Source organism: Staurois parvus, unplaced genomic scaffold (assembly GCF_062004578.1).
Source record: "Staurois parvus isolate SC_StPar_1 unplaced genomic scaffold, SC_StPar_1.0 ptg000280l, whole genome shotgun sequence".
NCBI classification, from domain to species: Eukaryota; Metazoa; Chordata; class Amphibia; order Anura; family Ranidae; genus Staurois; species Staurois parvus.
The window spans coordinates 96863-124579 of NW_028318076.1; the positions used below are offsets into that span (position 1 = coordinate 96863).

The 27717-nt window shown below is 42.3% G+C and overlaps 2 protein-coding genes and 1 long non-coding RNA gene across 5 annotated transcripts in view; 2 read left to right on the top strand and 1 right to left on the bottom strand.

Moving 5' to 3' along the window:
• Nucleotides 1-14760, top strand: part of FOXRED2 (FAD dependent oxidoreductase domain containing 2) — a 29435-nt gene extending 14675 nt beyond the window's left edge. For all 3 annotated transcript variants that reach the window (XM_089681826.1, XM_089681828.1, XM_089681827.1), the window contains 4 exons: nucleotides 570-735; nucleotides 2035-2279; nucleotides 6627-6797; nucleotides 12789-14760. In XM_089681826.1, coding sequence (XP_089537952.1) covers nucleotides 570-735; nucleotides 2035-2279; nucleotides 6627-6797; nucleotides 12789-12970 — 764 coding nt within the window. In that variant the 3' untranslated portion in view covers nucleotides 12971-14760. The remainder of the gene's footprint in view (nucleotides 1-569; nucleotides 736-2034; nucleotides 2280-6626; nucleotides 6798-12788) is intronic.
• Nucleotides 14761-17442: 2682 nt separating this feature from the next.
• On the bottom strand, nucleotides 17443-27692 carry LOC149458707 (uncharacterized). Its single transcript, XR_016313391.1, has 2 exons — nucleotides 27537-27692; nucleotides 17443-18303 (listed from the first exon to the last, which is right to left on the bottom strand). It is a non-coding gene; the product is annotated as an uncharacterized LOC149458707 (long non-coding RNA).
• TXN2 (thioredoxin 2) overlaps nucleotides 27471-27717 on the top strand; it is a 46063-nt gene continuing 45816 nt past the window's right edge. The window contains exon 1 of the mRNA XM_089681829.1: nucleotides 27471-27685. Coding sequence (XP_089537955.1) covers nucleotides 27632-27685 — 54 coding nt within the window. The 5' untranslated portion in view covers nucleotides 27471-27631. The remainder of the gene's footprint in view (nucleotides 27686-27717) is intronic.

Here is a 27717-nt window from a genome sequence, read left to right on the forward strand (position 1 = left end):
GTGCCCTTGAAAACAAATGGCACCTGAGCACACGTGCTGAAAATTGCCACTATTGCAGTGCTATTTGAATACACAGATCCCAAAATGCCAGATGTAAACAGGGCCTAAAAGATGAGTTGATTGAAAACCTTTATCTTTTTTTTTAATTACAATAAAAAAGGTTTAGACTTACCTGCGACCACTTACCTACTCTTCTGTGGTCCCCCATCAGCAATCTCCGCTCCTCTTATGTATGGAGCCGCTTGCTATGGAGGCACAAATTTGGGCTTGCTTCATAGACACACACAACGCTGCACTACTCAACCCCCTCTACATTTGTTGACACCATTTTGTAAAGCACTGCGCAAACTGTTGGCGCTATATAAATCCTGTATAATAATAATACCCAGCACACTTACTAAAAGGTTCTTTGAGACATCATTGCTTTCACAGGGTCCTAAAAGTCTATTCATTTAAATGGGCATATATTGCAGGATTCCTCATTCCTGAATAACAAAGTCCTAGTCCCATACTTGGGCATAAACGTCTAAGCATAGTACCACTGAAATGAAAACGTGTTCTTTTTCCAGCTCGATCTGTCCATCGATTGACTGAAAAACGTTACCATAATATCCCATGGCCAGCAACTCTTTACCCCATCTCCCAGCTCCTGAATTTACTGGTCAAACGTATGAATGAAGGATCGGGTATTTACCAGATGTTTGAAATCTTAGCTGACTTCATTCTTCTTGGAGAGTAAGACAATGTTTTAATGAATGTATGATTAAAGTTGACTGCAGGTTGCATTTTTTATGGTAAGGATCACAGTAAAAATCTGATTGAGAACCTTGGGATTTGGATCAGGAGGTAGCACTGTTGAGAATGCAGAAAAAGAGAACCCCCACTTAGCACCAGACATTAGAAGAAACAAAGGAGAATGATCTCAAACAGCATATATCTCCTGCTATCAAAACATCACATCCAACACACTAATGTTGCAGTAATTAAACTAAAGCATCTGTATTCCATAAAAACATCCATCAGAATTCACTATGGTAAGGTCTGTCAGAACACAATGGAATTTGATTGGTTGTTAAAAGTTCCTGTCACCTGGTATTGTAACCTTAATAATAAAGAAAAAGAAAAGCGAGCACTCTCTAGGCAGCAGTTGTAGCACTAAAGGTAACCAATAAAAAACCCTCAGTAAAAATTCAAATAAAAAAGTGCAGTGGTAAAAGTAATGTATGAAATAGTCCACTTAAAATAAAATAAATTAAATGTCAACTAAAACGGTCTACGTCCATAAGTAACAATCTGTGCAGGTATAGTTGAAATAGCAGCAAAACTTCAGTGCTGGTGCTCCAGAGTAGTGGGGTAAGAATACGCACTCACCAGATGCGTAATGTAAATATGCATTAAATCAATCAGTGGAGGTCCCCTTCAGGATCGGGTATGAGCCAGGTCAAAGATAATCCTCCCTCTGGATAATTGTGGTGCCTCAGAAGCTCCCAGGTGGTAAAGGATCCAGTCAGCCAGAGGTCCCCTTTAAGGGATGGGTGGGTGTAGAAGCCTGTGAGACAGGAACTCCCTCCTCTGGATATTGCGGTGGATCGGGTGGGCTAGCTCAGGGATCAGCGCTGCTCCGTCCCAGGGTACCACTCTGCTCGCTGCTTCTACCGCTTGTCTAAGCCAAATGCTGCGCAGCACCTATATATTATTTATGTTACTCACTGTAAAATCCTTTTCTCTGAGCCTATGGAGGGACAGAGATTCCTCCCCTCTAGGTGTGGACATTGCGATGTTTGATACTGCTTGCTACAACTGAGGCATACTTGGTATTGAAGGGGGTATGGTACATAGGGGCTGGCCCTCAATGTTTTGTGCCTAGTGTCAAAGCCAGCAAGGTAACCCATGGTTCCTGAATAGAATCCCATACCTCTAAATTGACTTTGAGAAAAGGATTTTAGTGTGATCACAAAAATCTATTTTTATATATGTGTCCTTTGTATGGTAACTGCATGCAAACAATCATAATTTTTTTCTTTTCATTTCCAGGGACGCTAACACATTTGAATATTTAGAGGAAGTGCCAGTAGGCATTCTTCCCATGTTAGAGAAAAGCACTGGCAGGAATGTATACAGCACAGGTTTTTTTGTCCTTATTATGGAATATGGAAAGAATTTTTCAGGACCAGACAAGGATGTCTTTCATTATAATCGTGCTATTGGAGATGCGAAGGCGGCATGGCATTCCAACTTTCTTCATCCTGTGATTTATTATTACAAACAATTGCCAACAGGTAATGAGAGCTTTGACATTGCTTTTATGATAGGAAAAGTTTATTTAGCTTCTGTTATCTTAAAAGGTGAGGATATGATGTAATTTCTGCACAAAGGTGTGCACTTTTTTTGCTGTTTTCACAGCATGAGGTCTGAAATACTCTAGAGCTTTAAAGTGAATTTACTTTCCTTCCCTTCACTCCCCCGCTGCTGCCTTGTTGGAGAAAGTAAAATACCTGATATGCATAGAGATAGAAGTAGGAGAGCTACTGCTGATGTTTCCGGTCAGTAAACTCTGTTTTTTAACATACTACTACAGTCAGGTCCATAAATATTGGGACATCAACACAATTCTAACATTTTTGGCTTTATACACCACCACAATGGATTTGAAATGAAACAAACAAGATGTGCTTTAACTGCAGACTGTCAGCTTTAATTTGAGGGTGTTTACATCCAAATCAGGTGAACGGTGTAGGAATTACAACAGTTTGCATATGTATCTCCCACTTGTTAAGGGACCAAAAGTAATGGGACAGAATAATAATCATAAATCAAACTTTCAATTTTTAATACTTGGTTGCAAATCCTTTGCAGTCAATTACAGCCTGAAGTCTGGAACACATAGACATCACCAGACGCTGGGTTTCATTCCTGGTGATGCTCTGCCAGGCCTCTACTGCAACTGTCTTCGGTTCCTGCTTGTTCTTGGGGCATTTTCCCTTCAGTTTTGTCTTCAGCAAGTGAAATGCATGCTCAATCGGATTCAAGTCAGGTGATTGACTTGGCCATTGCATAACATTCCACTTCTTTCCCTTAAAAAACTCTTTGGTTGCTTTTGCAGTATGCTTTGGGTCATTGTCCATCTGCACTGTGAAGCGGCGCCCAATGAGTTCTGAAGCATTTGGCTGAATATGAGCAGATAATATTGCCCGTGCTGCTTCCAGGAAGGAGGGGTGGAGCTGGGAAGCAGAAAGTACGAGGTCTAGAGGAGGTCTGGAGGAGGGATGTTGTCAGCTTATGAATTCTGCTGAAAGCTGAGACCAGGGAGGTGGAGACAAGGGGGTGCTGCAGCTGTACACAGAATTCATCCTGCTGCTTTTGTCAGCAGTCACATCATCAATAAATACAAGAGAACCAGTTCCATTGGCAGCCATACATGCCCACACCATGACACTACCACCACCATGCTTCACTGATGAGGTAGTATGCTTAGGATCATGAGCAGTTCCTTTCCTTCTCCATACTCTTCTCTTCCCATCACTCTGGTACAAGTTGATCTTGGTCTCATCTGTCCATAGGATGTTGTTCCAGAACTGTGGAGGCTTTTTTAGATGTCGTTTGGCAAACTCTAATCTGGCCTTCCTGTTTTTGAGGCTCACCAATGGTTTACATCTTGTGGTGAACCCTCTGTATTCACTCTGGTGAAGTCTTCTCTTGATTGTTGACTTTGACACACATACACCTACCTCCTGGAGAGTGTTCTTGATCTGGCCAACTGTTGTGAAGGGTGTTTTCTTCACCAAGGAAAGGATTCTTCGGTTATCCACCACAGTTGTTTTCCGTGGTCTTCCGGGTCTTTTGGTGTTGCTCAGCTCACCGGTGCGTTCCTTCTTTTTAAGAATGTTCCAAACAGTTGTTTTGCCTAATGTTTTTGCTATCTCTCTGATTGGTTTGTTTTGTTTTTTCAGCCTAATGATGGCTTGCTTCACTGATAGTGACAGCTCTTTGGATCTCAACTTGAGAGTTGACAGCAACAGATTCCAAATGCAAATAGCACACTTGAAATGAACTCTGGACCTTTTATCTGCTCATTGTAATTGGGATAATGAGGGAATAACACACACCTGGCCATGGAACAGCTGAGAAGCCAATTGTCCCATTACTTTTGGTCCCTTAACAAGTGGGAGGTACATATGCAAACTGTTGTAATTCCTACACCGTTCACCTGATTTGGATGTAAATACCCTCAAATTAAAACTGACAGTCTGCAGTTAAAGAACATCTTGTTCGTTTCATTTCAAATCCATTGTGGTGATGTATAGAGCCAAAAATGTTAGAATTGTGTCAATGTCCCAATATTTATGGACCTGACTGTATATAGGCTTTCTCAGAACATACTCAGTGGGATTGAGTTAGGGTTGCCACCTCATCCCTCTAAAACCGAACACATATTAATTACACAGGTTCTATGGCTAATTTAATGCAGATAAGGAACTAAGTGAGTTAAATTACCACCTTAATCAGCCACTAATTCTGTGCAATTAATACAAGAGCAGGCTCACCGTTTCTGGATTTGTTCATACCTTAAAGCACATGTGTCAAACACAAGGCCCGCGGGCCTGATTCGGCCCTCCAGGCCATATCATGGGGCCCTCACATTTCCTGCAGCTGTGCCCCCCCTACCCCAGCAGTCAGCAGCATGGAGGAGGACAGAACTCTTCCTACAGATCCTGCACCTCTGTGTACAGCTGCAGCACCCCCTTGTCTCCACCTCCCTGGTCTCAGCTTTCAGCAGAATTCATAAGCTGACAACATCCCTCCTCCAGACCTCCTCTAGACCTTGTACTTTCTGCTTCCCAGCTCCACCCCTCCTTCCTGGAAGCAGCACAAGGTAAGGGGGGTGCACTGTGATGCAAGGGAGGATGGGGGGGGCTCTTGATACAGCCGGCCCTTTGAGGGCAACCATGATGCTTGAAGTTTGACAACCCTGCCTTAGAGCATACTTCAAAGCAGTCAAAAACAGACTTAATTTTATGTTTAATATCTCTGAAGGCATGCAGTGTATACAAAACAATTACAAAGGGTGGTGGTCCCAGCAAATAATTGCATCCCTGTGCCAACATGCTTTGTCGTGACATCATCCAGAGGCTTCCAGCTGTTCCAGGTTCAGCTGACATGCCTTTTGATGACACCATGCTAGGCTTAACCCCTCCATTTTAACTGAATTGAAGGCTTTCCCTCCTCAGATATGTGACATGCCTATCCCAAGAGGCAAAGGGAGAACAGTGCACGTCATTTACCTAGTTCAGGGGTCTCCCAACTTTCTAAACAAAGGGCCAGTTTACTGTCCTTCAGGCTTTAGGTAGCCAGACTGTGGCTGGTGGGAGTAGAAAATTGCTGTATCAGTGAGAGAAATAGTACCCTATTGTTAGTGTCATTGGGAGGAATGGTGCCCCAACTTAGGGATCAGTGGGAGGAATATTGCCCCACGAGCTGGATAAAGACAAGCAAAGGACTGCACCTGGACCCCAGGCCACAGTATGGAGATCACTGGCTTAGTTGACGTTTAAGGGAAAGGGAGGCTGGCAAAACACTTTGTTAAAAAAAAAAGGTAAAAAGACTACTATCCATACTCAGGACCAGAGAAGAGGTGGAAAGGAAGGATCATGCTGCAGAGGGTGACGATCTGCTTTCAAGAAAAGAAAAGTATGGCTGCAGTTCCACTTAAAGGATGTTTACCTTTTCGTAACATGTCACACTCATATTCAGGGTGTGACATGTTATGATCGGACCTGTCCCCACACCCCCGATCCCCGTTGTGACAGCTAGCAAGGGACCTTCTCCTTCCCACTAGCTGTTACAATTTTAAAAAACATGGCCGTGCGAGGCTCCACCTGCCTATCCGCGTCACTCATTCACAGTGTTCCAACAGCTTTTGCAGCTATCGGCTCAAAGTTGTCAATGAACTACTAGTAGTTCATTGAGTCTTCCTGTCAGTAAGTATCTGCTCTCAGCCAGTGAGGAGGGAGAGTTCCCAGAGAGTTGAGGCTCTTGTGCACATTGTAATGGAGCAAGTATTGGGTAAGTATATATCAGGTAAGTATTGGGGGGAGGACTGCTGCACAGAGAAGGTTTTTTACCTTCATGCATAGAATGCATGAAGGTAAAAAACCTTCAGCCTTTACAACCACTTTAATTCAGGTAGGACACCACTGAAGGCCTAGGTGTGAAATGCATGGCAAAACACTGATTTTACACATACATTGAATCTGTCCCTTTGCTACTTGAACCTCGAAACACATTTGTGACATGTACATACCTTAACTCATGTTCATGTATCAAAAAATACTCAAACCTTTTTTTTTTCAATAGCACTGCAATACAATGCAGGAGTCTGAGCAGGCAGCATTGAAAACACTTTTTTTTTACTTTGGTGTTTCCATTTGAAATACGGTATGCATTATATTACATGTGCACGAATGGGGCCTAAGACATGACCAATCTTAAAATAACAGGATAAATTGATATCTCTGAGACTACAGTGTTGAATTAAGTATTCTTGTAGGTATGTTCATGGTAATCATGTGTATATTATCCTATTTTATTGGTTTGTGACATATTCCTTCTTCTCTTTCACATGGCAGAGGAGCAAATGGAGGCACGTCCAGAAAAGTGGTCTTTGCCACGTCCTGAAAAGATTCATCATGTGGTGGAGGATTTCCTTACGGACTGGACTGCACCTAGTGCTCATCTGCTGCCACTTCGTCGTTTTCTAGAAAACTGCCTACAAACAGACCTCAGAGCTTTCTATGCAGGTTTGTATAAGAAATGCAAGATGCAATGTCTCAGAATTCTTGAGAATTTTCTGTGTTTCTGTTTAGTACAGTTTTGCCTTCTTTAATAAAAAGAAAGTATTTACTCATCATCACTTCCATCACAAATTAAAAAAACAAAAGGTTTGCTTCTTATTAAAAGATAGCAGTAGAGTTATGCTGATAATATTTATGTTGTACAATCAGACTGTATCATGTATGGTAAGCTTTAGGGTCCATTCACACCAAGGGCTGTGTTAGAACATTGCCGCTGGTGTGACACTTGATGACAGCGGTGCAAACGTTATGGAAATGTCACAAAGGGGAATGCAATTCAATTGCATTTCATCCACCCACCAAAAGCCTGGCAAGGTAAGGGCCTCAAACACATGCCACAGCCAAGCAAATTTAAGCTGGTTTGTGAAGTGGACAGTCTGCACCACCTGCCAAACTCATCCATCAAAGTTGTTTAGGCTGTGCTACAGCCATGAGCCAAAAGCTTGGTTATCAGTTGCAGCACATTAGTTCAATGCAATCACATTTTAGCAAAAAAATAAAAAAAACAGCAGCACCTAGAACCCACTGTTATACCGCCCTTTGAAAAGCTGTTCACTGATGATTGCTTTTCAGAGACTGCTGGAGTTTGAACCTAGCATTAGGTTTTTGAATTTAGAAGAGCGGTTATAAATTCTGGTCTGTGCCTTATAGGCATGCAGCATGTGTTGTCAAATTATAGGAGTTATTGTTGCTATCCTATCTTGGGTCTGCGCAATGTGTTTTTTAGGGTTCTTGGGGGTGGTACTCTGAAAATTTTTACCAGGCAATGTAGCTCTTTAGTTAACTTGAGAGGGGTTCCTTGATCCATCAAAATTTCCTTAGGAATACTTACTTTATTTCTCCCAATAAATGACCACCATGACATAAGAATGGGTCAGATCCAGCACCATCTTCATGTGAGATTGGGGAACCACAAGTTGATCCACAATTTGCTCCCATTCTTTCTTTACACAATACAGTAAGTTATGGGACACTGAAAAAAGGTGTATACCAGGACTTACCATCTGTTTTTTCTTGTACCCTATCATTTTTACATGCATTTGCTAAATTTGGATCATGCAACTGTACGGTCCCAAAATCTTGAATGGCCACTGGTAATTCTGACACTAAATTTGTTTCCTTTGACTCCCCAACCATGATTGCTAGTGTGAAATTGTCAGGTACCTCTGACATTTACTTCAGAAACACAATCAGAACTGGTTACCTGCGATTTTCCCATAGTTCGCAAAACATAGGAAAATCACAGTCCAGTATTGAGTTCTTAGCCACACCCATGACATAATTTACAGTTCCTCTAGGTGTCTCCTCTAACAACACCACAGAAGGATAGTCTTTAGCATTTCTATGTAAACTGAGTACTCCTATTCAGTATGAGCCAAGATTTGCAGGGTATAGTAGAATGGCAGGGACAAAGGTGACAAGGCTTTCCCAAGGTAATTTTTTTCCTGTTTTCAGGGACCTTACCTTGACAACAATATGTGGCTCCACAAGGGACACAAACTTGTCCACACTCTTGAGGTGTGTGTGCCTAATGTGCTGCTGTATGTTATCTGGCAAGGCTCTGACATAATGGTTGTACACCATTTGCTAAACAATCTGAGCAAGGTTGAGAACGCCTAGCTAGAACCTCTTGTTTGTAAGGTGAAACAAATTATACATCTGGACCTTGTGACCTCATATTCCCATGAGAACACTCGCTACACTTGGATGGCCATGGTAATCCCATACCTGGCTAGAATCTCTTCTTTGAGCTTAGGATACTCCTTGGCATCCTAAGGTTGCAACCTCAAATAGGCCTTTTTTCGGCTCTCCTGGTAAAAAAACGGTGCTAGCACATCTACCCACTGCTCCTCAGGCAACTTCTGCCATTCAGCAACTGTCTCAAAAGATGCTGAGATAGGCTTCAACATCAGAGATTATTTACGCAATGATCAAATTCTATAATGTGCTTTAAACCAGCTGTTGAAGAGTCATCCCCTATGTCACCATCAACCTCTCTGACAGGGCCTATACCCTTCCTCCTAGATTGTAAGCTCTAACGAGCAGGGCCCTCTGTTTCCTCTTGTACCAAATTGTATTGTAACAGTAATATCTACCTTCATTTTTTAAAGCGCAGCGCAAACTGTTGGCACTATATAAATCCTGTATGATAATATAATGTAATAATCTGCTGCTCTAGAGACAGGTACACTTGCTGTTGTTTCTTTAAGGATACCTGTGGGGCCTCAGTCACATGTTCCATCTGTGATTCAGCAGTTTGCCTGTTGATCAGTCTGTTGTTGGGCAAAATGCACCGTTGCTGGTTAGCATTTGGCAAAATAAGCTGTTTTACAAGCTCTTTTGGTATTTGATCAATCTGCTACTGTTTTCTTTCCTCCCATTCAAGTCGTACTGTTCCCTCACAGGGTGCCATGATCAGCTGTTGCTTCTTCCTCCCCTCCAGTTCATGCCATGCTTAGCTTTTTCATTGCCCCTTTTTTGCCCCGTGACCCAGAACCAACTGCCATTGTGGCTCCTCTAGCCCCCACCCCTCCCCATTCCCAAGTTTATGTTTTGCTGATATTCTTCCGCCTTTTTCTTTCTTCATAGTCTATTATCAGTTTGAATTATTTCCCCACCGTTATTTTTTTTTTTTATGAGAAGGCATACTTTACCAAATAACCAGCAGCTAATTGCTCAGTAATGTACACCATTAAATTGTACATCACTCAGAAGCCAGAAATCATTTTACCAAAATGTATATATATTATGAGGCCTTGGCAAAATTGTGGATGGTGTATATGCATCACCCAGGTTTCTTGCCTACACTCAGTGGGGGGCTCCAGGGTTTGTATCTGGTATGGAAAAAACAAACTCTTTGTTTCCCCAGGATCTTAATATGTTCTAGACTGAGTCCTGGAGTCCAGAGGTTTTGTAAAGCTTTCAGTGAGATAAATTCTCCATCCACATTTGACCTGTTTGCCAGACCTCGTTATTAGTTCTCGTGCATTTTTATCAGTGAGCTGACTGATGCTCAAAGCTCTCTCTTTCCCTGCTGTGAGAACCTGTTGTTGGGTAAAAATGCTACTGCTGACAGAATGCTATCATTATTATTAATATTTTACAGGATTTATATGGCACCAACAGTTTGCACAGTGCTTTACTATATAAAAGGAGACCATACATTTACAATACAATAAAATACAAGAGGGTTAAGAGGGCCCTACTCATAAGAGCTTACAATCTAATAGGCAACCAAATTTTTCACTGTGCTCTGCAGAGATTTAAGGGAGATCAGTGTGTTGGGCCGTGATATCTTCCATGGTGGAGATCTGATCTTCTGTGTCAGAGAGGTGGCTTCTAATCTTACCCAGGTCATTCCTGGCCGGAGAGTGCAATCTCATCAGATTAAACTCTTTGGCCAATCGATCAATTCTGACCAAGAGAGAGGTTTTGCATTGCTCTATAGCCCCAAGAATGAGGCTAGTGTTGTCATTGTCTCCCTGTGAAGGGAGAGGCACAGCACGGAGCTTTCTGGCCAAGATGGTGCCTGCCCCAGCAGCCTGGGGATATGTCTGCTTCTTTCCGGCAGCAGTATCCTGGTATGAAGCTGAAAGCTTAGCAGGGTTCATGATCAGTGAAATGGCTACTCAGCCCCACAGCTGGTCAGGATAGAGCAGGACAGTGGGATCTTCTCAGGCTGGCGGTCTTTCGGCTCCACATCCTGCCATGCCTTTTGTGAATTGGTAAAAGTTTAGTTGTAGGGATCACCTTAAGGCAGCCAGAGTAGGAGACAGCCAGACAGATTGAGGTAGAAAGTTCCAGAGGATGGGAGAGGCTCTGGAGAAGTTTTGGAGACAAGCATGGGAGGAGGAGACAAGGGAGCTTGAGAGCAGGAGGTCTTGAGAGGAGTGGAGAGGATGGTTTGAGTGATATCTGGAGACAAGATTGTTGCTATATCTCGGGGCAGAATTGTGAATGGCTTTGTATGCTGTTATTAGTATTTTAAATTTAATTGATTGGACAATCGGAAGCCAGTGGAGTGATTGGCAGAGAGGGGTGGCAGACACTGAGAGGTTGGTGAGGTAGAGGATTCTGGCAGCAGCATTCATGACAGACTGAAGAGGGGATAACTTATGGAGAGGTAGGCCTATGAGAGGGGAGAAGGGAGTTGCAATAGTCAGGGCGAGAGATGACAAGGGAGTGAATGCATAGCTTGTTGGTTTCATTAGTTAAAAAGGGGAGAATTTTAGAGATGTTACGGAGGTGAAGTCTACAAGCTTTTGACAGCAATTGGATTTGGGGTTAAAAGGACACGTCAGAGTCTAGGATGACACCTAGTTCCCTGGTGTAAGGGGAGTGACTGATATTTGCATTATACTGAAAAAAAAATTCTAAGAGTTGCCTGCTTGTTTTGAGGAACCCATTAGAGGGCTCCCTCTTAGCTGAGTTTAGTTTGTGGTTTGGACAGGGAGATGTTTTCTTTTGGTTTAATCTCAGGTGCCAGGTCGCCATTGTGACTAGAAATTTCCTCCTGGCACCTGGGTTCACACACTGCTTCCCATTGACTTCAGTGGGAAGTCACGCCCCATAGACTTGTATGGGAAGTTGCACCCCATAGACTTCAACTGGAAGTTGCGCCCCATAGATGTCAGTGGGAAGTCGCTCCCCATTTACCTCAATGGGAAGTTGCGCTCCATAGACTTCAATGGAAAAATCGCCTCCCATAGACTTCAGTGGGAAAACGCCTCCCATAGACTTCGGTGGGAAAACGCCTCCCATAGACCTCGGTGGGAAAACGCCTCCCATAGACCTCGGTGGGAAAACGCCTCCCATAGACCTCGGTGGGAAAACGCCTCCCATAGACCTCGGTGTGAAAACGCCTCCCATAGACCTCGGTGTGAAAACGCCTCCCATAGACCTCGGTGGGAAAACGCCTCTCATAGACCTCGGTGGGAAAACGCCTCCCATAGACCTCGGTGCGAAAACGCCTCCCATAGACCTCGGTGCGAAAACGCCTCCCATAGACTTCAGTGTGAGAATGCCTCCCATAGACTTCAGTGCAAAAACTCCTATCAATAGCAATCCCATGTGAACACTTATCTCCACATGCCACTCTACTCTCTCTTACGACTCTGGAATGCACTGCTACAAACTCACATACGATCATTTTCATTATTGCACTCAAAATACAATGCATGTGGATTGCATCTGTGTGAGCCACCTCAATAGGAACACAAAATATCTAGATTGTCATGTGAATCTGTGAGTTTCAAAATGAAACCAGAATCGCATATGTGTGAACCAGAGCGGCTCCATTCACACCTGGGCATTTTGGGATCGTAGCAAAATTACTGTGATCGCAATCTGCAGGTTCAGGTGCTGTTATTTTCGATGGTGACTAAAGCATGGTGTGGATTTGCTGTGATTATCATGTGGCAAGTCGTATCGCGTGAAGTCCTGGGCGCTGGCAACCCACGTTACGCTAAAAAACTGGCTCCTGTTTTAGCTGGCTCCTACATTCTAAGCAAATTTGTCAAGCTCTGGTTTTTGCTATGGACTTTCTGTGCAAAACCCTCCTGCATGGAAACTGTGTTGGACCTACTTGGACTGTCCCCGAGTGTCCCTGCCTTGTGCATGATTTACCACTACCAATACCTGCTAAGTCCCACCTATATACTGTACTCTGTACATTAGAGTGGTTGCCTGTTTAAAGCTTGCCATACACCACAGCCTGAAGGAAAAAAAACTAAGAGATCCACACAAAGGATTTACTTCTGTCAAGCAGGGAGAGCCACACACTGATCAGAATTCAACTGGTCCCCACTGAAACGGCTGAATTTCAATCAATGTATGGCCAACTTTCTTGTTAATGTTCAGTCTTGCTGTGTTGGACTTTTTTTGTGAAAGAAGTTTTATTAATGTGCTCTTGGTTTTCACTTTCTTTCTGTTTTGTAGATTCATGCTTTGTGTTTCCTTTGTTGCATGGGAAAATACCTGCCTTCTGCCAGCTGGGTTATCTACAGAACCAAGGACTTATAAGGAAAGAGCAACAAAGACATAATTCTAATAAGACCTACATTGTGAGACCTGACAGAGCTGAGATACCATATAAAATGCAACAAAAGGATGAGCTCTGACTTTTAAAAAAAATGGGATTTGGATTGCTGGACTTTCCAGCAGGCAATGCTATAAATGATAACTTAATAAACTCAGGAAACTGCATTTATTATTGCTGAAGTAAAAATCACGGTTCTCATCTACAGGTGAATCAACAAGGCTCTAGACAGAACATTGGGGCTGTACAAATAGCAGTATGCTAAAGCAAGCAACCATTTACACACACTCTGCTCACATATCCATCACTTTCAGAGGTTTAAACACAGACTCTTAACCACTTCCAGACCGGACACTTTTACCCCCTTCCTGACCAGGGCAATTTTCAGCTTTCAGCACTATCACACTTTGAATGACAATTCCGTGGTCATGCAACACTGTACCCAAATGAATTTTTTACCATTTTTTTGAGACAGATAAAGCTTTATTTTGGTGCTATTTATTCACCGCTGGGATTTTTTTTTTTTTTGCTATGTAAATGAAAGACCAAAAATTTTGAAAAAAAAGTGTTTTTTTTTAAATAAAATTTTGCAAATAAATAATATTTCATCATAAATCTTGGTCAAAATTTATTCCGTTATCTTTTTAGTAAAAAAAAAAAAAAATCCAAATTAGTTTCTAACCAAAAATTATAATTTTTAAACATTTTCTTTTACATTTTTATTTTATTTTTTTAGATTATTATTTTTTATTATTTTTTTTGCATACTGTCACCCTAGCAGTAAAGTGTCACTACTTGTGGGGGGGTAATGAAGATTTTTTTTTTTTTTTTTTTTTTTTTACACTGATTGCTTTTACACCCATATAGGATGTAAAAGCAATCATTTCTCTTTCTCTCTGTCTGCATTCTTGCAGTCATTGAGAAGTGCTGAGTGAGCTGTGATTGGTCACAGCCTGTCACATGATACAAGACTGTTGTGAATAGCCTTGTACCATGTGACCTCTGTGATCATTCACAGATTTCACACGTAGTAAGCAATGATGTCACAAGTGACATCTTGCTTACTACTTTGCATGTGATCACTGATTGGCCAATCAGCGATCACATGATTGGGACCTCGTACAGAGGTCCCGTCCGACGATCGGTGTTCCACTGTGTCCAGAGGACACAGCGGGCACTGGATTGCGGTGCTGCGCTCTCCCAGGGAGCGCGCACAAGCAGGGTGTGGGGAGGCCGTTTATAAACGGCCACCCGACCCTGCACTGCCTCCGTCTGGCCGTTTATATACAACGGCCGGTCGGGAAGTGGTTAAATGTGTTAGCTTTTTTTGAGGAAAACATTACAGGCAGAGATGAATAATGATTCATCAGTTTAGACTTTCAATGATTCAAATGTTCATTTTATGCAGACAAACAATTCTACACCTGTGCATTATTTATTTTTGTGAACTAAACTTTTTGGTGCAAATATTATCTAGAGATATAATAACAAAGGAATGTAAAATAAATCATACATTTTATTTTAATCAGTACCTTTGTATGATATCTTAAGACACCATATTCAATTTTTGTGCATATAGCAAATGTTATCTAATGTGTAAAAAAAAAAAGTATTTTAATTCTGGTTTACTGAATTAAATAAAAAACGATAAAAAATTATCCCTCGAAGGGTCATTACACTTACAATCTGACCATGCAATATATGTACAATCAAATTTGGATTTAAAGGAGATTGTACAATCAGACTGTAAAGTGTCTAGTGAGCTACAAAGTTGGGTAGCCATGTGCCATATGTGCCACATTCAAACACTGCCACACTGTATCAATCAGCAGAGCAAGGAATTGTTCCCTAAATAAAACAAAAAAATCAGCACTGAAATGTCTCTTTCCTGATATAGAACATAAGACGTATTGATAATATTATTAATGATCTGTGCATACAATAGCCAATTGGCCATTGGCTATCAATTTCCTATGTCATGCTTAGATTCTTTGTATAGATGTCAATCCACTAGCTCACATACCTGTGCATACACTATATTGCCAAATGTATTGGGACACTATCCAAATCATTGGATTCAGGTGTTTCAATCATCTCCATGGCCACAGGTGTATAAAATCAAGCACCTAGGCATGCAGACTGCTTCTACAAACATTTGAGAAAGAATGGGTCACTCTCAGGAGCTCAGTGAATTCAAGCGTGGTACCATGATAGGTTGCCGCCTGTGCAATAAGTCCATCCATTAAATATCCTTGCTACTAAATATTCCACGGTCAACTGTTAGTGGTATTATAACAAAGTGGAAGCAACTGGGAACAACAGCAACTCAGCCATGAAGTGGTAGGCCACGTAAAATGACAGAGCGGGGTCAGCACATGCTGAAGCGCACAGTGCGCAGAAGTCACCAACTGTCTGCGGAGTCAATAGCTAAAGACCTCCAAACTTCATGTGGCCTTCAGTTTAGCACAACACTGCGTAGACAGCTTCATGGAATGGGTTACCATGGCCGAGCAGCTGAATCCCAGCCTTACATAACCAAGTACAATGCAAAGCGTTGGATGCAGTGGTGTAAAGCATGCCGCCACTGGACTCTAGAACAGTAGAATCGTGTTCTCTGGAGTGACGAATCACACTTCTGTCTGGCAATCCAATGGATGTGTCTGGGTTGGAAGCTTCCAGGAGAATGGTACTTTCCTGACCGCATTTTGCCAAGTGCAAAGTTTGGTGGAGGGGGGGATTATGGTGTGCGGTTGTTCTTCAGGGGTTGGGCTTGACCCTTTAGTTCCAGTGAAAAGAACTCTTAAGGTGTCAGCATACCAAGACATTTTGGACAATTTCATGCTCTCAACTTTGTGTGAACAGTTTGGGGATGGTCCCTTCCTGCTCCAACATGACTGCGCACCAGTGCACAAAGCAAGGTCCATAAAGACATGGATGAGCGAGTTTGGGGTTGAGGAACTTGACTGGCCTGCATAGAGTCCTGACCTTTACCCAACAGAACACATTTGGAATGAATTAGAGTAGAGACTGCGAGCCAGGCCTTCTCGTCCGACATCAGTGCATGACCTCACAAATGAGCTTCTGGAAGAAAGGTCAAACATTCCCATAGACACTTTCCTAAACCTTGTGAAGAGCCTTCCCAGAAGAGTTGAAGCTGTTATAGCTGCAAAGGGCGGGTCAACTCAATACTGAACCCTATTGACGAAGACTGGGATGCCATTAAAGTTCATGTGCGTGTAAAGGCAGGCGTCCCAATACTTTTGGCAATATAGTGTATGTGGTCTCTCAGCAGGTGGGCTTTACTGCTTTTAACGCTGCATATATGTGGCCCTAGGCAAACAGTTTTCTGTACTGAGAGCATATGCCCTGCGCACTCCCAGCACAGTTACTGGCAGGGACCCGAAAGATCCGATATATACTTGCAATCAGGAGTTTTTTGAGCTGCTAATCACAGCGGTCACATGATTGGAATGCTTGCCTTCTGGCTCTTAGGACCTCTTAAAGGGCCGGGAGGTGTCGGTGGGAAGGGTTTAAGTACCTTGTGATCTTAGGCCCCATTCATATCTGAGCATTTTATAGTTTGAAGCTCCAAAACACTCAACATCCAAAGTCCCATGGCTTTCCATTCTGCCTGTTCACACATGAGATTAGTGTGGCCTGAAGCTCAAAAAAGTACATGAGCATCTTCTGAGGTATTTGTGGCCCAAATAGATTTAAATGGGAGTGCCTGAAAAACGTACAAAGAAGGGTACAAAATACACATACTGCACATTTTTCCCTAGTAATTAGCTTTCCATTGGCTATTATTATTATTATACAGGATTTATATAGCGCCAACAGTTTGTGCAGCGCTTTACTAAATGAAGGTAGACATTACAGTTACAATACAATTTGGTACAAGAGGAAACAGAGGACCCGGCTCGTTAGAGCTTACAATCTAAGAGGAAGGGTTGAGTGATACAAAAGGTGTTCGCTGTGGGGGATGAGCTGATGGAGGAAAAAAAAGGCAGTTTACTAGTTAGAAGCAGGACAGGCTTCTTTAAACACTTGCCCTCCTCAGGATTTGCCCCCCTTCCTGACCAGGCCTTTTTTTGCTATTTGGTGCTGCACTATTTCAACTGGTAATTGTGTGGTCATGCAATGCTGTGACGGTGCGCGGCATCAGACCCCAGCCCTTCTCACCAACTTGTGACTGAAGGACCAGCCAATCTAAGACCGCGCTGCCACTTGCGTAACAATGCCACTCTCAGCTGCGCCCTGCACAAAGATTTTCCAGCTCGCTGGACCACAATCTATGTGTCAGCAGCCTGAGAGCGCTTGTTACTGGGTCAGGTTAATTACGCAATTAGCCCTTCACACTGCCACCACCACCTTTTTACAGAGAAGGAGGAAACTCACAAATCTTAGCAGTAACACTATGCTATTAGAATAAGCGTCTGTATACACACTGCCACCGCAAACAGATGTATTCAGAGATTATCACATACAGTAGCACTCTTCAGAGACAGGGATTCTTTTAGTTTGCATTAGAAGCTTTAGAGACAGTTTCAACACTTTTCAGAAAATAGGATTTATTACTAAAAAGGTCAAAATGGTGCAATTAAAATATTTACAGAAAAGATGTAACAAATATATATATATATATATATATATATATATAGATAAAAAGAGTAATAAAACAACAGAGAAATAAAAGAAAGCAGTTTCAGAAGGTAGGATACTTGCAAAAGTCCTTGGTTTGAGCAGAGTCCAAATGTCCGAACAAAAAGGTTGCCTTTCTCCCAGATGGATCCTGGTGTTAAAAGGGAAAAATCTCTTCTTACCTCTCTCCAGGCATGTCAGCCTTTTTTCTAGTATCTGAAAGGGGTGTCTCTTGGAAGCAAAGAGCCAATCGCCTCATTTGGGGATGGGTGTTAGGCGGGGACCCAGGCTATGACCAAATCACTTCCAAGTTTATACCCTGGTCAATAACCTTCAATAGGTACAGGTAGCATCCTAGCAACTGGCAGATTAATATGCAGAATCATATTCCGAACGTCCTGATACCAAATATGGCATATCCTGCCACTTCGGATAAAAATATATTGCTTTCTACCCTCTTGTAGACGCTACATAGGGATGTAAGGTGTCATGTGACTTGTATTAAAATGACCTATCTGAATATATTCTTTATATCAATGTGCCCTAGTTCCTGCTGAAGTTTATGAATCTGTATGAAAAATGACTCGTGGGATGTAGGGGGGCACAGTGGCTTAGTGGTTAGCACATCTGCCTTGCAGTAAATGGGTCATGGGTTTGATTCCCGACCATGGCGCCTCCTGCATGGAGTTTGCATGTTCTCCCTGTGCTTGCGTGGGTTTCCTCCGAGTACTTTGGTATCCTCCCACACTCCAAAGACATGCGCTATATAAGTACCTGAAATAAATAAAGAAAGAAAATGTAAGTTTTTATGGCCCCTGCTGTAATGCTTGCAGGTCAAGTGACCGACTGAGTTATGGTTTTACGACCGGGCCAAGGAAAGTGTTTGCCTTATGCACTTGTGACCCCAGTTCACATACAGACCACTTTCCATACAAAAGGGAGGGAGGACTGGACAAAGTGAGAATGATATTTTCAGATCATGATACAAGATGGTAGACCTTAACAAAATGGTTGTCAGCATCCATGTGTCTAAGTGCACAATTATCACAAATGCTGTACCCAAACAAAATTTATGTCCTTTTTTTCACATAAATAGAACTTTCTTTTGGTGGTATTTTATCACCTGTGCGCTTTTTATTTTTTATGCTATAAACAAAAATAGACTGAACATTTTGAAAAAAAAACTATATTTTTCACTTTCGGCTATAAAAAATATATAGTAAACTCAAAGTTAGCCATAAATTTAGGCCAAAATGTACTCTGCTACATGTCTTTTAGGTAAAAAAATTCCAATAAGTGTATATTGATTGCCTCCAAAGCTGTGATAGGTAGTCAGGAAGTGTAATGAGGAAATAAAGCCCTTTAAAAGCCTTAAGGTGGTTGTTGGATTTTGGGGTCCTGTGCTTGGCTAGACTGCCAAAATGTCTTTCACATGTGGTACCCCCATACTCAGGAGAAGTAGCAGAATGTATTTTGAGAAGTAATTCCACATATACCCATGGCATGTGTGAGCAATGAATCATTTAAGCGACAATTTTGTGTAAAAAATAATATATTTTTCTTTTGTCATTTTCCAAAAACTTGTGGTAAAAAAATAAATTCTTCTATTGATTCAACATGCCTCTCAGCAAATATTTTGGAGTGTCTACTTTCCTAAAAGGGGTCATGGGGGGGGACATTTTATTCCCAGCATTAGAAGTTTATGCCACACATCACTCACTTTTCTAACCACATGAACACCAAGCCTTTTCTGACACTTTTTGTTCACATGAAAAAAATCTGTATTTTTTGCTAGGAAATTACTTTGAACCCCCAAACTTTATATATTTTTTAAAGCAGGCACCCTAGTGAATTAAATGGTGGGTGCTGCAATTTTTTATGTCACATAGTATTCACGCAGCGATTTTTCAAACACAAATTTTTTTTAAAAAATACACTTTTTTAACTTTTAATGAAAAAAACACAATATATTGGCCAATTATTTGGTAAATTATAAAAGATGATGGTATGCCGAATAGATGGATACCAAATATGGCATGCTTTAAAACTGTGCAAGCCCCATGCAATAGCGAAAAAACTGCATACATTTTTAATATCCATAGGCAATGTTTTAAAAACCTTTACAAGCTACCATTTTAGATTTACAGAGGAGGTTTAGTGCTAGAATTACTGCCCTTGAACTGACGTTCACGGTGATACCTCACTTGCATGGTGCAACCGCTCTTTACATACTGGCATGGGATCAACGCTCGCGCACGCAGGTACGTGCAAGTGGGTGATTTTTTTTTTTTTTTTAGAAATTTTGATCTTTTTAAATTATTTTTACACTGTTCTTTTCATTTTTTTATTATCACTTTTAATGCTATCACAGGGAATGCAAATATGCCCTGGAACTTTAATGGGCATTGACATATATTCTTTTTTGAGAAATCTGGGGTCTATCAGACTTTAGATATCTCCTCTGCCCTTACATTATCTAATCAAACCAAGATCGGTGTGATCAGATGCTTTCCCAATTTACAAATGGCGCTGTTTATATCCTGCGAAACTGAAGTGATGAAATGCTCGTAGTTTCCGATTTCTTAAACTATAGAGATGATTGGCACCATTCCGGTCTCCAATCAGCTCTATGGTCAGCTGGCAGAAACACTTGCTACATTCCCAGGTTCCCCCGATGGCACGGGACTGTCCGAGAAAGCCGTGGAAGGCAGTGGGGGAGGGGGGGCATCATCTCCTACTGCTTGTAAAAGCAATCCTGCAGCTAATTAGCCACTGGGATTGATTTTACATGAAAGCCGCTGCAGGCATCATCCTGGTATAACCACTCAAAGTCCAGTGATGTACCAGTATTTTATTTCGCTGGTCCTTGTTGGGTATATATGCTATGTTGTTGTTTTTTTATGTAGCCTGTGGACTGAATGAAAAAAAGAGAAGAAATCTCTGCTAGAAAAAGTGTGTGCTATGCCCACCATTAGAATATACTGCCCTGCATCCACCCACTTCTAATGGTGGGCATTCAGAATTCACATTGGTCGATGTGGATGAAGAAATCTCTGCCAAAAATATATACTGAAGCATAGGGGCTATCCACCCACTGGCCACCCCAGGCCCCCATGCTTCGGCATATATGCTCTTTTTTTTAACTGCGGATGAAAAATCTTATCCAACAGAGCTACCAACACACAGTTAAGTATATTCTGAGAGCAAGACCCTGTTGCTGTCAGAATAAGCAAGCTGGTGCTGCAACTAAATGGCATTCCTGCAAAGAAAACAGCAATCGTTAACAATAAAACAGTAACTCAATAAAACAACTTTTGTATTGAAGTACAGTGGATATAAAAAGTCTACACACCCGTTAAAAAGTCAGGTTTCTGTGATGTAAAAAATCAACAAATGGCTTCACCAGAAGAAGATTCAAGTTTTGGAATGGCCCAGCCAGAGCCCAGACCTGAATCCGATCGAAAATCTGTGGGGTGGTCTGAAGAGGGTTGTGCACAGAAGATGCCTTTGCAATCTGACAAATTTGGAGTGTTTTTGCAAGGAAAAGTCAAGATGTACCATGCTGATAGACTCATACCCAAAAAGACTGGGTGCTGTAATAAAATCAAAAGGTGCTTCAACAAAGTATTTGTTTAAGGGTGTGCACACTTATGAAACTACATTAATTTAGTTTTTTATGTTTACTTCCCCTCCTAAAAGCTTTCAGTTTGTTTTTTAATTGAGTTGTACAGTTTAGAGGTCACATTAAAGATGGAAAATGTTCTGAAATTATTTCTTTGTCTAATTTTTTACATCACAGAAACCTGACATTTTAACAGGGGGGACTTTTTATATCCACTGTATGTGCCGCAAAAATATTATTAAATATATATGCCAAAGCATAGGGTTCATCCACCCACTGGCCACCCCAGGCCCCCATGCTTCAGCATATATGCTCTTTTTTTAACTGCGGATGAAAAATCTCATCCAACAGTGCTGTACACACTGATTTATGTATATTCTGAGACTAAGTTACTGTTGCTGTCAGAATAAACAGATTGGTGCTGCAGTTGAATGGTGTTCCTGCAAAGAAAACAATGGTTAACAATACAAATGGTAAAAACCTATATGCTGCTATGTTCCAACTATAGTAATAATATCAGGGAAGAAGATTGCTGCACTCACTACTCTGGTGTACTCACACTCAAAATTAAATAAATGAAAAAAATGTGGTGCGCTATCATAAATAGAACCATTGGCTTTAGAAACACCGTGATAGTCCAAACGTAACACGTTTAATTTTTTGTTATATAAAACAGTGTTGTACTATGGTATGTTTTTGTTTATTTTGCACGGATCTGGAGTTTAAAGAAGAATAATATGTGGAAGAAACACATCACGAATCAGAAATTTGGAGACACATTTCCTTATAAAGCGGGTTTTTGGCCTATTATAATCTATAGGTCAATGGTCAAGGTGAGCAGGGAGTAGGGTCACAAGTCAAGCACGGTTTTGATTATTGCTGCATGATAACACAACATATACTGGATTGGACGTTTATTATTGGAGAAAAAAAAAATTTCTTGGACTGTCACTTTGTTTATAAAGCTTATGGTTCTATTTATGTTGAGATAGTGCACCACATTTTTTTCCATTAATGGTTAACAATAAAACAAAGTAACAATAGAACATTAACTCAATAAACCAACAAATGAATGGTGTTCCTGTAAAACAAATGGTTAACAATAAAACAAAGTAACAATAGAACAACTCAACTCGATAAAACTCAATAAAAACAACTTTTTTAAAAAAGTTGTTTTTTTTTTAACTTTTTCTGTAACAACCTCTGAGTTTCGGGTCTCCCAAAATGTGATGGACAGTTTCCTGACTATCTAACATCTTGTGAGAATGGTGAATATGTGCCCTGAACTGTGCCGTGCTGTACCCTATATTAATACTCCACTAGTGTATGGTAGCGACGGAAGCAGTCCTTGAGACAGAGACCAGGTTGGCCAGGACGGGAGGGACAAAAAAGAGGGTGTCGCGTCTTATTTTGTGTCTACTACAAACACTACATCTTCTTTGCGGTGACCTTTGGGTTGGGGTACCAGAGAGGACATCTGGAAAATGCCTCTCATGCAGCCGGCTAACTGCATCTGGATTTGAGGATTGGGCCACAGCATCTTCTGGAATACGAAAGGGCCCTGATGATCGCTTACTGAAATTTTAGGAAGGATCCACTTTGTCCAGTTGCTTTGTAAATTACAAAAGCATTATATATAGCCAACTGAAATAAATAGATACCAATTTGTACCAGTGTCGAGCTTTCGGGAGAAATTAGGTATGGATTCATCATTTGGTCACTGAAGTCCACCTCTCCCATGTTAGGGTAATAGTCTTGGACACAGAGGGGTTTCTCAACAACGCCAGATACCGTGCTAATTTGGACTGTCGCGTATGCATGAATGGAAGACAGGACGAAAACATCCCATTTGTCCTTCCACTTCACTGCGAGCAATTCATCATTCCTCAAGCAGGCTTTCTCCCCCTTTCTAAGTCGGGTATTCACAAGCCGTTGGGGGAAGTCCCGGCGATTAGGTCACACGTTGCTTGTATACAAATTGTCTACATATAAGTGGTACCCCTTACAGAACAAACAAGACACTAAGTCCCAAACTATCTTGCCACTGCTCCCCATGTAGTCTGGGCAGTCGGGGGGCTCTACTTTGCTGTCTCTTCCCTCATAAACCCTAAATGTGTACATATAGCCTGTGGCCCTCTCACAGAGCTTATTTGACCCCATATCTGGCACGCTTGCTTGGGATGTACTGTTTGAATGCAAGGCGGCCAGTAAAGTGAATGAGGGACTCATGCATGCAGATGTTTTGCTGGGGTGTATACACATCTTCAATTTTCTCAGTGAGGTGGTTTATGAGGAGCCGAATTTTGTAAAGCCTGTCATGTTCAGGGTCACCCCGAGAATGACAGAGTGTGTTATCACTGAAATGCATGAAGCGCATTATCGTCTCATATCTATGCCTGGCCATGGCAGCAGAGAACACGGACATATGATGAATCGGGTCTGCGGACCAATACAACCGCAACTCATTCTTTTTGTAATGCCCACGTTGAGGGTTAGGCACATAAAAGTTTTAACGTCAATAAAATTCACCTGCTAGTGCTGGCAGAGATCAGGCCTGATTCTGCGAACACTGCGGTTTTGTGTGCAATGTATTACAGGTGACAGTGATCACAAATTATACTGACACTGCACTTCTTGTTAGGGGTGGGGGGGAGTGTCGGGGCTAAATGCTAGTGCTGGCAGCAAACGGAGATGATCCTGTTAACACTGTGTTTTTGGGGACACTAATACTAAGGGGACACTGGTATAGTTCTATACGTGATCAATATATTGATCCGTACAAACACTCTACTAGTAATGGGGGTGATCAGCAACCTATAACATGAGTGCGATAGCGTTCGGGCAATCTAATGTTAGCTGACCCTAGCTGGGAGGGACCCTAACTGACCCTGACACTATCTGACATTGCTAGTGGCACTAATACAGTGATCAGTGAAAAATACTGTACACTGACACTGTACTAATGGCACTGGCAGGGGGCAATCAAAGGGTTAAATGTGGCAATCAAGGGGTTAAAATGTTTCTATCTAATGTGTGTGGGTGCAGTTTGCTGCTTTTACTCATGTGTGATGAACAAAATGGTTCCAGGGAGAGAAGAACCAGCTAGCTCTGCATCTCCATTCACTGGCTGAGACCTGCTGACATACACCTCCTACAACGAATGACAATGGGAGTCATCGGTGGAAGCGTGCACATGCAAGCTCTAAACCAGGAAGAGCAAAGCGACGTACGGGTATGTTGCTTTGCCTGCAGCTACTACCCGTCCACAGTATAGGAAGCAGTTAAAGAGAAAGGTTTTCATGGATCGTCTAAAGGTGGATAGAATAGAAGGTGTAACCAGCGTACACACAGTGAAGGACGCAGCCTCCATTTTGTTAAGAGTTCGCCATGTCCCCCCCCCTCATTCTCCCCCTTCCTCTCTCTTCAGCCATAGTGACATCTGGTTGTGGGTCACTGGCAGGCTAGAGCCAGCAGGGAGCCCAGAGCGATAAAACACCTGAGTTCAAGGCATTCCAACTAAGCACGAATCAGATAAACACTTTTACAAATCCATTTTTCCCATCTCATATCTTGGAATATGAGAGACTTACATAAAAACCAGACATATCGTCAGATTGGCTAAGAGGAGATAAACAATTTCATAGGTCACTCGCATTGTCTTGAATACATAGGAAAACAGAAAAGTAGATCTCGTGAACTGTTCAGTGTATAATTTCATAATTCACATCTAATCAATCCTCAGACGTGTCTGCATAATAATCTATCCGCGGGTGGAATGTCACTTGTGCAGATGGAAAGTTATGGGCCAAAATATGAGTTACGGGAGATTTTGGCTCTAGTTTAGGGCTCCGCCCGATGATCCCTCCCTAAACGGGGCATTGGTCCTGGACTTCAAAGACACCCCCTGCTAGGGAACTACAAAATGGGCTGTCAGGCATAAGAGAGGGAAGATGAAGAATTCTCCCATTGACCATCAAAACAGAGGGAGATCAAAGCATCCATCTGCTCTGAAACTTGATCTGCTAACCCAGGACTTTGGCAAGTACTTTAACCCTTAAACCTCCTTTCTATTATCTCTTTGCTGTGCTGTTGTTCTCTGTATATTTATATATATATTAGTTACATCTTTTTCTGTAAATATTTTTTTTGCACCCATTTGACCTTTTAGTAATAAATCTTTCCTTCTGAAAGTGCTGAACTGTTTCTATAGCTCTTAATTGCAATTTATGAATTCCTGCCTCTAAAAAGAACGCTACTGTGTTTGTTTAACCCTCTGTATAACCGGCCTGCGGTGTTATACAGATGATTACCTCAATCATTATAGTGTTTTAGCTGATATCGCCAAGTTTCCTCTTTCTCTGTACAAAAAGGAGGTGGTGGCAGTGTGAAGGGTTAATTGCGTAATTAACCTGACCCAGTAACAATCGCTCAAACTGCCGGTACATTGATTGTGGTCCAATTAGCTGTAAAATCGTTGTGCAGGGTGCAGCTGGGTGTGGCATTGTTACCCACATGACATCGCGGTTTCAGATTGGCCAGTCCTTCGGTCACGAGTTTGGTGAGAAGGTCTGGGGTCTGACGCCGCGATCATGGCAGAAGGTAGCTGGACAGATTGGGGTAGGGAGTTCCATAGGATAGGAGGAGCTTGGGAAAAGTCCTGGAGGTGAGCATGGGAGGAGGTGACAGGGGAACAAGAGAGCAGAAGGTCTTGGGAGGATCAAAAAGAGTGCTTTGGTTGATATTTTGAGACCAGGTTGGTGATGTAGCTGAGGGCAGAGTTGTGGATGGTTTTGTAAGTTGTTGTATCTTGAATTTTATTCATTGGGCGAGTGGAAGCCAGTGGAGAGATTGGCAGAGAGGGGTAGCAGACACTGAACAGTTGGTAAGGTGGATGAGCCTGGCAGCAGTATTCATGATGGACTGGAGGGGAATAGCCTATGTATAGGTAAGCCAATGAGGAGGGAGTTGCAATAGTCGAGGCGAGAGATAACCAGGGAGTGAATTAGGAGCTGCGTGGTGTCATTGGTTAAGAAGGAGCATATTCTGGAGATGTTGGGAAGGTTTAGGCACCATGATTTGGACAGGGATTGGATGTGGGCCTGAAAGGATAGTTCAGAATCCAGGGTTACCACTAGCACCCTGGCATGCAGGGATGGGTTGATAGTTGTGCTATTGATCCTGACAGAGAATTCAGAGGAAGAGGCACGTGGGGGAGGAAATATGAGCTCAATTCTGGATAGATTGAGTTTTAGGAAGTGTTGTGACATCCAGCCTGATATGTCTGTTAGTAAATCGATGATACGTGAGGAAACTGATGTGGTGCGCTGAGGAGCAGAGATAGATTTGTGTGTCATCAGCATAGAAATGGGATTGGAAACCATGGGAAGCTATCAGCTGACCCAAGGAAGAAGTGTAGATCAATAGGAGAGGTCCAAGGACAGAACCTTGTGGGGGACCCGACAGTAAGAGAAGTAGGAGAGGAGGAAGTAGAGTTGTGAGTGACATTGAAGGTGTGGTAAGATAGGTAAGATTTGGACACAGTCACAGAGGCCAAGGAAATAGAGCTAAAAATATTTTTTTTAAAAAGCACTCACACCTCAGATGCCTGCAAAGACTCCTGTACAAACCCAACAAATGCAAACAATAAAGAGCCTAAACTGGGCAAATGTGAATATGAGCTCAGTGATGGAGCAGAGGACTGGTGTGTGTAGTAGTGGGGGAGGGTCACGTTGTGGAGGGCACACTAAGCCCCGCCCTTTGTATATGTATGATATACCGTAGATGAGGATGTGATCCATCGGGGTTGATTTACTAAAGGTAAGTATACTGTGCTCTACAGGTGCAGCTGCTTTAGATCTGAGGGGAAGCTCTGAAATGAGAAGCTCTGCCGATTTCTTTCATCCAATCATGTGCAAGCAAAAATGTTTTTCATGTTTCCTTGCATGTTCCCCTCAGGTGTAGAGACAGTGCACAGACTATTTGCCTTTAGTAAATCAGCCCCATTGTGTTGTTGTAGTGAGAGGGAATAACACGAGTCAGCATACTGAACGTTTCATCCACTATATATGCAGCAATGTGAGCAATCTGGACACTCAGAAGTCATACATTCGTGTTTCCGGAATCCTGATCTGTATGTCAATATCCCACATTACTGATCCAGCAATCAGCGATCACTGAGCAGAATACAGATCTAGATCTGGGAGTTCAGGGTCATGGGGACAGATGTGACCGGAGAGAAGATCGAGAGGCGGGGCAGTGATAGGATGATCAGTGTGTGATCGCTGTACACATGCCCAGGATGACACTGCAGTCACGTGACTAGATCTAGCCGTCACCAGCCGGGAGTACTGCCAGATCCCGGATTACGTCTTTGTCGGACTCTCACCCGGCTCCGCTCCGGACACTTCCTGATGATTTCTAGCCCAGCCATGGGCGGTACTGCATTCTGCGTATTGGCAGCCTTAGTCACATGACCGTGTGATGTCATCAAGGTTCCTTCTGTGGGAGGAAGAAGGAGGATCTACAAGGAGAGAAGTAAGCACGCATGGTAGCGGTGGGAGTTCTGA